This window comes from Lipotes vexillifer, unplaced genomic scaffold (assembly GCF_000442215.2).
Source record: "Lipotes vexillifer unplaced genomic scaffold, Lipotes_vexillifer_v1.1 scaffold76, whole genome shotgun sequence".
NCBI lineage: Eukaryota > Metazoa > Chordata > Mammalia > Artiodactyla > Lipotidae > Lipotes > Lipotes vexillifer.
Window position 1 is genome coordinate 2,787,827 of NW_006773751.1, and position 15,523 is coordinate 2,803,349.

Below are 15,523 nucleotides of genomic sequence, written 5' to 3' on the forward strand. Positions count from 1 at the left end.
GAAAGAGTTTTTTCTCACTTAGACTAGAATCTCTAAAGGCCCCGCTCCAAGTGACAGTAAAGTTATATAAAGTCAAAGAAAAATATATTAAAAATCCAATTCATTTTCTTTCACCTTAAAACTAACCTCACACAATATTCAAAATTACTTCTTGCTACCCACCAAAACTTAAATGTCATAAAAATCAAAAGAATAATACCCTAAAAGCTAACATCCAGTGATTTAAAGAACTATATACAGGGACTTCCCTGGTGGCACAATGGTTAAGAATCCGCCTGCCAATACAGGGGACGTGGGTTCCATCCCTGGTCTGGGAAGATCCCACAAGCCGCAGAGCAACTAAGCCCCTGCGCCGCAATTACTGAGCCCGCATGCCACAAATACTGAAGCCCGTGCACCTAGAGCCCACGCTCCACAACAAGAGAAGCCACTGCAATGAGAAGCCTGCGCACCACAACGAAAAGTAGCCCCCACTGGCAGCAACTAGAGAAAGCCCGCGCACAGCAACAAAGACCCAACACAGCCAAAAATAAATAAATAAATAAATGTTTAAAATATAAAAAAATAAAATAAAAATTAAAAAATAAAGAACTATGTACAGACACCCAACTACATAAGTCAACTCAAGGTTTCTAAATTTCTAAAACAGTGACCATTGAAATAGGGATAAGCCAGGACTGAGGGTCATGCAGTTTCTGAAATACCTGCCTAGATCTATTAATATCACTACCTGATAACTGATCATTAACTGATAATACCTATTAGTAGACCCAAAGATAAATCCTTAAAGAAAGCTACTCTAGATTTTGTTTTTTCCTAACCCTCTTCTCTCTAAGAAGTCAGGCTTGTGACATTTATCTTCATGAACACTACCTCACACTTGTAAAGTCTACAACATTGAATTGAGTATTTAAACATTTACTCCTTGAAGTATCAAAAATCTAATTTGAACCAGTTTTGACAAAGACCTTCCTAAAATTATTATATGCTTTACCACCTTAAAAAAAAAAAGAGAGAGAGACTGTACATAATCTTTATGTCGAATAAAAGATCATTTATTGCACTGTGCTACTACAGTGACACCTTTAGTAGGACTGAAATGAGAGCAACGGAGCCCACACTAAACAGCTCCAGAAAGTTGTGCCTTTCTACTAGGGTTGCTTCTTCACGGTTCTTCACCAAATCTGATTCCTGTAACAATCCTATACTTACGCTACTATGCCAAATTTACTGCCAGTGTTACCCAGAAGGAAAAGATAAATAACCAAGCTTATTAAATTAGTAACGCACTTATTCATTCAGTTATATACTCACTCACTAAATAAAAACCCTCTGAGAACCCAATACATACGGGGTACTAGGCATGTATTCCAAACCCCTCCTTTAGGATCTCAATAGAAGTATGCAAACACAGATAATTACAATACACAGAAGGGCTGTGGGATCATCAGGGTGGAGGAGCTTTTGCAGAGCAAGTCAATATTTGAGCTGTCTCAACTGATAAAGAAAAATCACAGTGCACAAGGTATTAGAAAGATTATTTCAGGCAATGGAAACAGCACTAAGACTTGTAAGGACTTGGGTTTTCTGGGACTTGACCCTGAGTCAAATGCCTCTAAGTGCCAAGCTCTCTTTGCTTTACAATACTGTACTTAATATAGGCTTTTGCCTAAGGGCAGCTTTTAACTCCTTACCTTCTAGGTTACCAGTTACTTTCTAGATCAGTGCTGCCCAACGGAAACATAATGTGAACCACATTATGTGATTTAAAATTTCCTGGGAACCACATGAAAAACTAAAAACAGGTGCAATGTGAGTCTCTGAAACGTGGTATGTATTTTACAGCTTTGGTGTTATCTCAATTCAGACTAGTCACAGTTCAAGTGCTCAACCGGACCAGACTGAACAGTGTAGTTCTAAATCAGGGGTCAGCCATTTTTTTCTGTAATGGGCCAGAGAGCAAGTATTTCAGGCTTTGGGGGCCATATGGTCCAAAAGCACTACAGCCATAAATGAATGAAAGTGGCTGTGTATGACAACTCCTGTTCTAGATGGCTGAATTTACTGTGAGTCTGGCTGACAAAACTGACAGGTATGCACAGTTATTTTTTATAATCTCACCTGACTGTGGTGAACAACGCTGGTTGCTTCCGCCACAAGGGCATGTGTTTCATTCCCCTTGCCAGAGACTGATTTAAGAATGGGCATGAGCACCAGTCAGATATGGCCCACTCAGGTTTAACTGAGAAGAGTGTAAAGGAACTATTTTATAAATGTGTGGGCAAATTTAAGAAAAGCAACAAAGGATGGTGTAGCATGCTAGGGCTAGTAACAAACAACAGGAAAGCTGTTACTATCCTGAAAGGGCAAAGGAGGGAAATGGTTTAGGAAACCCAAAGAGAACTCCCTGGAGAGAACTATTAGACAGAAGAGATGGTTACTCAGCCCAGAGGGAAACTATGTTATAAACACACACCTTACTCTCTGCCCTTGGACCTCCTATCAATGCCACCCACCTCAACCATGACCGAACCCTACCAGAAACCAGAGGGCATGGAAGCCATTTGATTGTGCCCGGGGAGGCTGATGCTCTGGACTCTAAGTAGGGTAGAAAAGAGTAAAGAGGTAAAAGGAAGACAGCATAACTTGTAATCTAGCTCTGGCCAATGAGATATGAGAAGTCTGTTGGGCAATTTCTAGGAAAGATTTCATTGCTCTAAAGAGAGGCACAGGGAAACGGGGTTCCTTCTGATGGAAATCATTCTTTTGCTTTCCCAGTTTTCTTACCCAGACTAGAGTCACTAACCCTCTGTCATTATTTCTATCCTTCCCTCATCAACGCCACTAATTTCCTGGACCCACCTAGCCACATCCCAATCCCAGACATTGCCTGCTATCTGCTTTCTCTGATTTCAAACTGCCATGCACTGCAGAAATATAATACAGAAAATGGGCCCACTATAAACTGTTGCTGTCTAGCGTTAACCAGGCCTGCAATAAAAATGAAATCTTTGTCTCTGCCTCTTGATGAATTTCTATAATATTCCTCCCAAGCGTAGCTCCAAACATTTTCCACCTTCAAGTCCCAGCCTTACAAAGCAAACTTCAGTTGATCATTTTGGGGACCGACTCCTGAAATGTCTTCTATCTTAATTTTCACTATCTTTAATCCTCTTCTCCACTGTTCCTTTGCCAGAGGAAGGGGCAGCCCATCTCTTTTTCAAGACTACCCCTTTAAACTATATTGCCTTGATCCTTTATATGTCCTTTGAGAAACTGTTCAAATCACTCAACACACTGAGCCATTTATATTGTCCACATTACATTCAGCACCAAAGTAGTCTTTAAAAATTTTCTGAAATTATGATATGGATGTCATAAGTGGTACTCAAAATTTATCTGTGAAGTATTACATATTTACTTAACGTTTTGGAAACAAATATGTAACTGAAACAAACTGTCACTTCATAGAATTTACTGCTTAGGATGAAGATTCTTTTTTTTATGAAATTTTCTTTAAATTACATAATAATAAATATGGTACAGAGATAATGGCAAAATTATAAATAACTGAAATTTTGGAAACAATGTCCTTTGGCAACAAACAACAGCCCTTTCCAATGAACCTCTTATCTTTCAAGACCCAACTCATGCTGTCTTTTCCTTTTAACATAAAATGTCCTGGAAAAGTGGTTTGTACTTCCTATCTTCACTTTCTCACTAGCACTTCATCCCCAACATGTTTCTGCAACTCTTCCTTTTCTGGAGTCACTATGGCTGCCAAATTTCTAAATCCTCATCCTCATTAAACTTGCTGCAAGGAGTTCCCTGGTGGCCTAGTGGACAGGCCCCCAGTTCAATCCCTGGTCAGGGAACTGAGATCCCGCAAGCCGTGCGGGATGATAACATATATCGCTTATATGTAGAATCTAGAATGTGATACAAATGAACTTATTTACAAAACAGAAACAGACTCACAGACATAGAGAACAAACTTCTGGTTGCCAAAGGAAAAAGGGGGTTAGGGAGGGATAAATCGGGAGTTTGGGATTAGCAGATACAAACAATTATATATAAAATAGATAGGGAATTCCCTGGAGGTCCAGTGGTTAGGACTCGGGACTTTCACTGGTGTAGGCCCAGGTTCGATCAGTGGTTGGGGAACTAAGATCCTGCGAGCTGTGCAGTGCAGCCAAGAATTTTTTAAAAATAAGGAAAAAAAAAGATAAACAAGGTCCTACTGTATACCAAAGGGAACTATATTCAATATCCTGTAATAAATCATAATAGGAAAGAATATGAAAAAGAATATACATATGTATAACTGAACCACTTTGCTGTACACCAGAAACACAACATTGTAAATCAACTCTACTTCAATAAAAGATTTAAAAATTAATTAATTAATTAAATTTTAAAAATCAAGGCCTACTTATAGTGACTAAATTCCTAAAGATGACTAAGGAGTACTAGGCAGTGATGAATCACCATTTTTCAAGTTCCACTTCTTTTAGTTTCACTTCTTTTAACTAGCATTTTCTTTGTCTCCTTGTGGTAAGTACAGAATTGGCTAATGCGTAGGCACTGACTAGCAGGTTTTTACTGCCTAGAGAAGTTCAAACTCATTTTAAAATCCTGATTATTTTCTAAAAAACTCTCATTGACCATGCCTTAGAAGATCTTCATCCCAGCTTCACCTTGCTCTCCATAGAGATATAAGTTATCCAAGAGTCATGTGAAAGCCATCTTTATGTCTAAGGATGGTTGGGTTTAGGAGTAGTCCTTGAAAGAACCAATCATTTATCAATCTTAGAAGCAAAAGGGGAGATACAAAAAAAAAAAAAGTATAATCCATCTATAGGGACTTCCCTAGGGGTGCAGTGGTTAAGAATCTGCCTGCCAATGCAGGGGACACAGGTTTGATCCCTGGTCCAGGAAGACCCCACGTGCCACTGAGCAACTAAGCCCGTGTGCCACAACTACTGAAGCCCGCGCGCCTAGAGCTCATGCTCCGCAACAAGAGAAGCCACTGCGATGAGAAGCCTGTGCACAGCAACAAGGAGTAGCCCCCGCTCGCCGCAACAAGAGGAAGCCCGTGCACAGCAACGAAGACCCAACACAGCCAAAAATAAATTTTTTTAAAAAAGGTATAATACATCTAAATCCTCTATTGCTCCATCGACCTCAAAAACCTTTCAAAATTGTCTACTAATCACATGTCTACACTGCTACAGAGAAAGGAACCTGAACTAGAAATGAGGGTCAGTATATAAATATCATACAGAAAAGGAGATTTAATAGATAATGTTGAAACAACTGGCTGGCCATTTTGAAAAACTGTCAAATTAGATCCCTAGCTCACTTATTATTCAAAATAAATTTCAGATGGATCAAATATTTGAATCTTACAAAACCCAGGGCTTCCCTGGTGGCGCAGTGGTTAAGAATCCACCTGCCAATGCAGGCAACATGGGTTCGATCCCTGGTCCAGGAAGATCTCACATGCCACAGAGCAACTAAGCCCATGCACCACAACTACTGAGCCTGAGCTCTAGAGCCCATGCGCCACAACTACTCAAGCCCGCGAGCCACAACTACTGAAGCCCACGCACCTAGATCCCATGCACCACCACAAGAGAAGCCACTGCAATGAGAAGCACATGCACTGCAAGGAAGAGTAGCTCCCACTCGCCACAACTAGAGAAAGCCCGCATGCAGCAACAAGGACCCAACACAGCCAAAAATAAAATATATAAAATAAAATTAATTAAAAAAATTTTTTTAAGTTATCAAAGAAAATTATCAGCTAGTAACTCCCATTTCTTTTAACTAATCTTCCTAAAATGAACCAAGATATCCAAACTCATTCTTTTGACCTTAAAACTACAAAAGGTACTAATTAATATTCAATAACTTTACTGCTGCTTTTAACTATGTCTCATTGTACAAAACCTTTTTCAAGCAAAGTGGAATCTGTCATCTCTCAAAATGCCATAGAGTTTATTCAAAAGGTCACATCATCCATGACTGAAGAAAGGTTGAAGAAACAGGCACTCTCATATGGCTACTGGGAGTGCAATATTTCCAGAGGGCAATTTGGCAATACCCACCCAAAAAATCTTCTGACCTAAAAACAATTTCTAGGAATGTAGCCAAGGAAAAATCATAAACAGTTGAACGTTTGCTTATCTGCACTTTCTAAAACAAACATGTTTTGCTTTTATTCTAAGGAAAAAAAAAAATGTGTTCTCAACCTACTCAGTTGATCAAAGCTCTCTGTGGACTGGCCAGTTTTATGATTAGATGCATAAATTGGATGAAGGGGCTAAATTACAGAGTAACAATGATATTAACTTTTTTTCATATATTTTTGCCAAGGGACTCTCAATCTTTACAAAAGGCAGGTTGTTCTCTCTGTTCAAATACTTATGTACATATCTCAAAGAACACTGAAATTGAATAGAATTAGAAGTATTTAACCAAGTTAATATTTGTTAATACTTTATTATCATATTTACTCATTAATTAGCTATCAAATGAACAATGCAGCAAAATAAATGGTAGTCAAGAATAGGCATTACCTGTAAATTAAGAGAAAGGTAGAGAATGTCTCCAACCTGATAAAGGGCACCTACAAAAATCCACAGCTAACATAATTAACAGAAAAACTGAAAATTTTCTCCCTAAGATCAGAAACAACACAAGAATGCCCAATGTCCACTCTTGCCAATTCTGTTCAACATTTTACTGGAAATTCTAGCAAGGGCAATTAGGCAAGAAAATGAAATAAAAGGCATGTTGATTGAAAATGAAGAAATGAAATGAATTCTTATGTGCAGATGGCATGATCTTGTATATAGAAAATACTACAAAACACACACACAAAAAACTCTTAGAGCTAATAAATGAGCTCAGCAAGGTTGGAGGATACAATACCAATATACAAAAACCAGCTGCATTTCTACACATTAGCAACAAATGACTGGAAAATGAAATTAAGAAAATTCCACTTACAACAGCAGCAAAAGGAACAAAATATTTAGAAATAAATTTAACAAAAAAAGTGTAAAACTTATCAACTTAAAACTATAAAACATTGTTGAAAGAAATCAAAGACCTAAATACAGGCACACCTCGTTTTATTGCACTTTGAAGATATTGCAGGATTTTTTGTTCTTTGATTTTACAAATTGAAGGTTTGTAGCAACCGTGCACTGAGCAAGGCTATCGACACCATTTTTCAAACAGCATCTGCTCACTTCATCTCTCTGTCATATTTTGGTAATTCTCACAGTATTTCAAACTTTTCATTATTATATTTGTTATGGTGATCTGTGATCAGTGATCTCTGATGTTACTACTGCAAAAAGATTACAACTTGAGGAAGACTCAGGTGATGGTCAGCATTCTTTTAACAATAAAGTATTTTTTAATTAAGGTATGTACACTGTCTTTTTTTAGACATAATGCACACTTAATAGTTTACAGTATAGCATAAACATAACTTTTATATGTACTGGGAAACCAAAAAATTCATGTGGACTCACTTTATCATGATACACATTTTATTGCGGTGGTCTCGAACTGAACCCACAATATCTCCGAGGTATGTCTGTAAATAGAAAGACATCCCATGTTCATGGGTTGAAAGACTTAATATTGTTAAGATAGTGTATTAGTTTCTTGCACCTGCTGTAACAAATTACCACAAACTTGGTGGATTAAAACAACCACAATTCTCTCTCAGTTTTGGAGGCCAAGCTGAAAGCAAGGTGTCACAGCAGGGCCCCACTCCCTTTGGAGGCTCTAGAATCCAGTCCTGGCTCTGCAGCTTCTGGTAGCTAGCAGCATTCCTTTGCTTTTGGCCATTGCACTCCAATCTTCAAAGCCAGCATCTACAAATCTCTCTCTGCTCCATCTTCAAATCACCTTCTCCTCTGTGTGTCATCAAATCTCCCTCTGCCTCCCACTTATAATATACAGGACTGCATTCAGGGCCCAGGTGGCTATGCAAGATAATCTCAAGACTCCCAACTTAATTATATCAAAGACCCCTCTGCCCCCTTTTCCTGCCATATAAAGCAGCATTCACAGGTTCCAGGTTTTAGGACCTTTTGGGAGAGGGGGCATTTTCCAGCCTACTACATATGGCAATACTCCCGAAACTGATGTGGATATCCACATGCCCAAGAAAGAAGTTGAACCCTTAACTTATACAATATAAAAAATAACTCGAAATGGATTATTGACCTAAATGTAAGGCCCAAAACTCTAAAACTGGAAGAAAACATAGGACACAAAATCTTCATGACACTGGGCTTAGCAAAGATTCCTGGATATGATACCAGAAGCACAGGCAATAAACACAAAAATAGACAAATGGAATCATATCAAACTTAAAAGCTTCTGTGCAAAGAACACAGTCAACAAAGTGAAAAAGCAACCTATGGAACGGCAGAAAATATCTGCAAATCATATCTGATGAAGGGTTAATATTCAGAATATTATAATATTATAAAACTCCTACAACTCAACAACAAAAAAGCATATAACTCAACAAAACAAAATGGCCAAAGGATATGAATAGATATTTCTCCAAGGAAGATATACAAATGGCCAACAGGTATGTGAAAAAGTGCTCAACACCACTGATCATTAGGGAAACGCAAATCAAAACCACAGTGAGGTATCACCCTACACCCATTAGGATGGTTACTATTAAAAAGACAAACCAACCACCACCAACAAAAACAGAAAATAACAAGCACTGGTGAGGATGTGGTTAAATTGGAACCCTTGTGTGCCACTGGTGAAACTGTAAAATGGTACAGCCGCAATCAAAAACATTATGTCAGTTCCTCAAAAAATTAAAAATAGAACTACCACAGAATCCAGCAATCTTACTTCTGGGTATAGATCCAGAAGAATGGAAAGCAGAGTCTTGAAGAGATATTTGAATACTTGTGTTCATAGCAGCAGCAGTATTCATAGTAGCCAAGAGGTGAAAGCCAAGGTACTCAGAAGTACGTGGGCCTCCAGCACATAAACAGTAAAACTGTGGGACTTCTCGGCCTCCATCTGAGCCAACCCTTCATAATAAATCTTTTTCTATATCTATATATATCCTATTGGTTCTGCTTCTCTGGAGAACTCTGACTAATACACATCCCAAATGAGAACTGCCACTCTAAGAGCTGCGTCTCAAACTTTAACCTGCGTATGAATCCCCTGAGAACTGATTAAAATGAAATTTTTATTCAATTAAGTGTGAGGTGAGGCATTTCTAACAGGCCCCCAGATGGTGCAGATGCCCCTGGGCCTGGGTGGTAGGCCACGATGACTGGTATGGCGTGGTGTCCTTTAAGCCCTCACTACTCAAAGGTCACATTTTACCCATCTGCTTACTTCCCCAAAGTGAACCAATGTTAAAGTAAGTGGAGAAACACATGCAATTTTCAGATCAGCGTTAGTTACATTAAACCACGGAGGAGGTCAGACTTCTTGTTTTAGGCTAAACAATTCAATTTTTATTATCTGCATTAAAACCTGGAATGATTAAAACTTAATGAACCGAGGCTATAAGGAATACTGAAAACATGTAGAAATTAGAATAGTCTAAAAGCTTTTCTTTAAAAACTCGGACACAGTGAGAAAATCATATCTGGTAACAGAAAGTTTCAATAAAAAGACAATGTGAATTAGCACCCAGTCCCTAAATCAAGGAAGGGGAAAGTTTCTACCCAATGTTGGCTTACCCTTTTGCACAAATTTCGCATTTTATATCACACTAAAACTAGTCCATATGCCAATATAAATATTTCATAAATAGCTAATTAAGAGTCCAACAATTAATAAACTACATTATGCAAACTTAAGCAGCAACATTTATATTCCTGGATCCAGCTGCTGTATTTAATTTACAATTAAATTTAAGTAGGAAAAGCAAAATGTTTTCTTCATGAAAGAAGTCTCAGGATGCCAAAGACAACCTGTCTCGGAAAGTTCCACACCTATTTGTTAACCAAACAAGCCTCAAATTTCAAATCCTCATTGAAATCAAACCTATACAAATGTCACCGCAAAAATAAATATCCTGATGCAATAGATGGCATCAGTTGAAGTTGTGTTTACAGGTCTATCAATCTTAAGCACAAACCCTGACCTTAACAAGTACTGTGTCATAGTCTTCTTTGTATTCATGTTAAGCAAACTTGGACATGAGAACTAACAAAACTCCCTCAAGATTTATAACCTAGTATTGAACTAAGTTAGGTACCCTGCTAATTACTCTCATTATGCTCATTACACCTATTAAAAGAGTAATTAGTAGCACTTATTTATAATAATCTAATTATGCTAACGGCAGGAAAGGGGTTCTCATTCACTTAACTTGGAGCTCCATGAGGGCAAACACATCTGTATCAATCACTGCTGTAGCCCCAACACCTAGCAGGACACCAATAATTATTGACAGGGTAGGTAGTTGAAGGAATGAATAAATGAATGAATGATGTCTAAAACATAGTAGATACCCCAAAAATGTTCAATGAATTAATTTAAAAGGGCTTACTTTCTAGTTTCTTCGTTACCAGATATATAAAACTAAATTAAAGCATACATTGCAAACTCCACTTACATCCATAAAGCTCACCTCTATGAGAGGTGCAGCAATTTACACACCAGGGTCACCAGCAGTATCTAAAGCAGCTGTGACTGGCAACTAAACCAAATTGTTCCTTTCTATTCTTTTAATCAATTTATTTTTCTCCCCTGCACTTTACAGTGCCTACCAGCATATCCATTTATAAGAGAGCTAAAGAGATGGCAATCCTTGCTCTAGAACACTGAATTTGTTGCCTATTTCATTAATTCACCTCAGAAACAGTGAAAGCCTCACCGTTACTAGTTGTCCCTTGGCTCTCCTCTGTACAGGCTCTCTGGCCTTCCCCCTTTTCCTCAGCATGTTTACTAGACTTTGACAGCCGTTTTCTTACAGACATCTTCTCTTCGCCCAACATCGGGTTGTCTAGGAAAGAAGATATAAAAAGCTTTAAGTATCTGGCTTAGGCAAATTTCACAATATCACCGTATTTTTAGGGGAGGCAACAAATGATATATTCTCTTCCTTTTGTTTTACTTTAATCACATTTAAGCATTTTCCGAGTACAAGATACTATAACAAATATGAAGAAATTGGTCTTTATAAAGTGATTGGCTGGTTTCAAAACACAGCCCCCATTCTTAAAGAAAATTTAGTTGAACAAACAAGGCATAAGTACATGAAAAATTAAGAATTAAATAAAAGTACAAAGATGCCACAAGGTAGAGCACAATCAATAGTCAAGTCAATGGTAAAAACAATACATACCTGAAGTGCAGTCAGAAGAGACCATTAAGAGGTGCAAAGGTTTCACAGAACAGAAGGTATGTGACCTGAATCTTGAAGGACGAGAATGGAGCACTTCATGGGTGAGAAAGGATGAAAACAAGGTCCTTGTAAGCCCCGTTCAGGGGACCATGACTGATCAGACTACTTCACTAGAGGACAAGAAACAAGCTTTCGTCGAGTAATTACTAACTACCAGGACTCTGCTAGGTGCTTTAAGTTTTCTCATCTAATCTTCAAAACTCTGCAGAAAACCTGTTATTACTCCTGGTTCATATATGAGGAAAAATAAGGTTCCAGGTAGTTACTGCCAATGCCTTCCACCCACACACCAGGAACATACCAATGGCTGAACAAGCTGAGTTTATCAGGAATGCACATCATGGGAAACTGTGGGGCATCTTGGTAAGAGAATACGAGAAAGGACTTATTTAGGATTTGGATTTGACTAAGTGATTTTGGGGGACAGGCCAAAGAAGCGGGGGTTCACTCTGGCTTGAGTGCTGGCCGAAAACAAGGACAATTTGATGACTGGGTATACCAACAAATCTCTGTAGGGAGGCAGACCAGAGGGAGGCTAAAGCTGTATTTGGTAAAGCATCAACAATCATTCCCAGCAGCCTGGAGAGGGGAATGTTGCATATTTTGTGACTTGGGCAACATTCATGTCTTTACCTGTGTTAAGACATGATTATAACATGGTCTTATGCTTGTCTTGACCCATCATATTCAAGGAATGGCTTTGTGTGATGCTAATGTTCAGTGAAACCGTTTGTGTTCAACAGAATACCCAGAAGACCTAGCTCTCAAGTTCCAGGCTAGGTCACAGCAACACCAAGGCCTAGCTGACTGCACCAGGGCAGCGCCAGGACACCAAGGGCTGTTTGTTTCTTCTCATTACAGTAACTTGCCCAAGTCCACAAAGCTAATGGCAGGGTCAGATTTGAACCTGGGTCAGATCCAAACTACAAACACCACCCACTATTTGGATTTTTTTTTTCTTTTTAAGTTGGTAACAGAAAAGTGGGGAGGGAAAAAGACTTGAAAAAAAGAACTGGGATCAAACTGTAAAGGCCTAAAAATTAGGATTTTTTTCAGTTAGGCAGTAGTGAGACATTTTAAGCCCTGAAAAATATGATCAAAATCAAATTTTAGGCAGATCAATATCAGGACAGTACAAGGCTTACTCCAAAGCAGTGTTTTACTATGTAGAAGTTTTCAGCAGTCTGAAGCAAAACATAATGAAGTGCTCACTACATTATTTTTAAAATTCTAAGATTATGGTCTTTTTAAATGGTTATGTTTAAATGTCCTTTTCTGTATGAAATGGAGTACACGGTGAGCTTGATTGCTTTCTTAAATATCACTGCTTGGCAAAGTAAAAATCTGACAAATCTAGATCAGTTTCCTTCTATTTTTTTCCGAAATCAAATGAAACAGAATTCTGGAATAGTAAATGAATATATCAAGTAGAAATTTTAGGAGACCAATAAGATTCAATTAAAAAGAGGAACGTAGGAAAGAGGTCAGGGCAACTGGTAAATTTTAGAATCATTTGTGTAACTGTGACAGAGGAAGCCAGAAGAACATCTAATTCTCCAACAGAAAAGATTAGAGAAGTGAGAACTGACAACTAAACTCTGAGGGATACCCTCAAGTAAGACAACAAGAAGTAGAAATTAGGGACAAAAACAGAAAGATAAAAGATGCAAAAAGAACAAAGATGTTTCAAAAAGGAATTATACAGGGGTGAATAGTGTGTGATTAAAAATAGGGACTCTACCGCCTGCCGATGCAGGGGACACGGGTTCGTGCCCCGGTCCAGGAAGATCCCACATGCCGCAGAGCGGCTGGGCCCGTGAGCCATGGCTGCTGGGCCTGCGCGTCCAGAGCCTGTGCTCCGCAGCGGGAGAGGCCACAACAGTGAGAGGCCTGTGTACCGCAAAAAAAAAAAACAACAAAAAACTAAAGCACAGGTACTGAGTTTGCACAATTACACTGCCATAGATCCATCGACATTTTAGAAGTGAGCCAAAGAAGAAAACACTAACTCTTTATAAAAAGCTTTGTGTCATAGTCTATGGTATTTGGCCTCAATTTCCTCCATTAGCAGGAAGAGAGAACCATAACACAGCGGGGAAAGCACAAGATTTGGTATCACAACACCAAGAGGTAAGTTAACATCTCTGCTCCACCATATTGCATCCTCAGGTAAATCCTCCAACCTCTCAATCTGTTTCTTCATCTAGAAAGTTTAAAATACTACTGCACACACACACACAAAGATAATACATATTAGAGTACCAATATTCTATTAACAACCTGGCTTAAAAAATTAAGTGAATCTGATCCATACATATCTATGCCCTGTATGCTAAATGACACAAAGTCATATCATCCCTCAAATTCTACTTGTGTTTGCTCTTAATATGTGCTAGATGAGGGTAAAGTTCCATAATTATACACTTTCTCAAATGCAGCTCAAACACCACATGGCTTCCAAGAAAGCATTAACAAATATTGTTATTGTCACACATACAGATGTTAGGAAGGATAACTATTACGTATGCCTCACCTCAATTTTAACCAAATCCTATCATGTAAATCATAAGATTATGAGATGATGTCTGAATTGAGCTCCTCCTGCCACGCATGTCAGTAACAGTACATGGCTGTTGCGGCAGAAAATGGAGGAAAATTACAGTAATGCTCAGTTCAACTGTTCCTTCTCTACACAAATGGATCACTTTGGCCTCTGTGTGGAGAGCAGACCACAAGGAGGGCAAAAGCATAAGAAAGGGACACTCTGGCAATCATCCTCCTAGCAGACTCCTGCAATCATCCAGGTGAGATGAAGGAGAGGTGAACTTTCTGACCACTCATTCAGGACTGTGAATCCACCCCCTTACCAATCTAGACACTAGCTAGCCAGACTACTTTAGCTGTTGCAAAGTCAAAAATTCAAACTGTAATTAATACTAAGTGGTTTCTAGGTGCTGACAAGGATCACTGCCCTTATATGTGAGGTGTATCATAGTTTTTTCTTGCCCTCCTATTAACACAGGAGAAGTTATCCTCCTCGTTTCCTCTTACTTCCAGGTTGCCGTTCCTCGTTCCCTTTCTTAAATACCTCAGCCAGATTATTACACCTGATACTTTGTTGTATGTTCTGTCTTCCTGATCACTCCCTTCCTTTACTGAGGATGTGAACACCTCACTCACTCCCCCTTTCTCCCTTCCACCAATTCTTCCACACTTCTTTCACTTCAACATTTATGTACTAGATCCAAGCTCCTGGCCTCCAAGCTCCTTGACTTCTTCCTTTCTCCAAAAAGCTGTTCTTATGTCCCAGTCACATCTTCCCCTAGAACTTACTGTTACCAACAACTGCACCATGTCCATAATTTTAATTTCTAGCGTCTAACGCTCTGATCACCACCAGTTCACTTGCTGTGATACCCTCCTTTCCTCAGCAGGTCCAGACTTCCCTGAGCTCCAGACTTCCCTGAGCTTCAGACTTCCCTGAGCTCCAAAGGCCCACTGGACACCTTTATGTAGGTAGATGTCTTACAGGCATCTCAAACTTTAACATGACCAAAACTGAACTACTGATGTTCCCTCCAATTCCATTCTTCTGTCTTTCCTAATTCAGTAAATGGAACTAGCAGTCAGTCTTTGCCCAGATTAAAAACAAAAAACCCGAAGTTATCCTTGATTCTTTACTTTCCCTTAATCAATCCAACAGCAAGTCCATTTTACTCTGCCTTCAAAATATATATCCCATTCTAAACTTTTCACCACATCCATCACCTTCACCAGTCTAAGCCACCGCCACCTCTCACTGTAGTAGCCTAACTGGTCTCTCCTCATCTTCTCCCTTCTGGTCACACAGGGCCCAGAGTACCCTTTTTCTTTTCTTTTCTTTTTTTTTTTTTGCGGTACACGGGACTCTCACTGTTGTGGCCTCTCCCGTTGTGGAGCACAGGCTCCGGACGCGCAGGCTCAGCGGCCATGGCTCACGGGCCCAGCCGCTCCACGGCATGTGGGATCCTCCCGGACCGGGGCACGAACCCGCGTCCCCTGCATCGGCAGGCAGACTCTCAACCACTGCGCCACCAGGGAAGCCCCAGAGTACCC

General features: G+C 39.3%; 1 protein-coding gene across 2 annotated transcripts in view; it reads right to left on the bottom strand.

The window, feature by feature from the left end:
• The window catches only part of SOAT1 (sterol O-acyltransferase 1), a 45,910-nt gene extending 34,884 nt beyond the window's left edge, over positions 1-11,026 (bottom strand). Inside the window, exon 1 of one of the 2 annotated variants that reach the window (XM_007448523.1) lies at positions 10,898-11,026. In XM_007448523.1, the coding sequence (XP_007448585.1) occupies positions 10,898-10,963 (66 nt within the window). In that variant the 5' untranslated portion in view covers positions 10,964-11,026. The remainder of the gene's footprint in view (positions 1-10,897) is intronic. The other variant, XM_007448522.1, reaches the window with a different exon arrangement.
• Between the last annotated feature and the right edge of the window lie 4,497 nt (positions 11,027-15,523).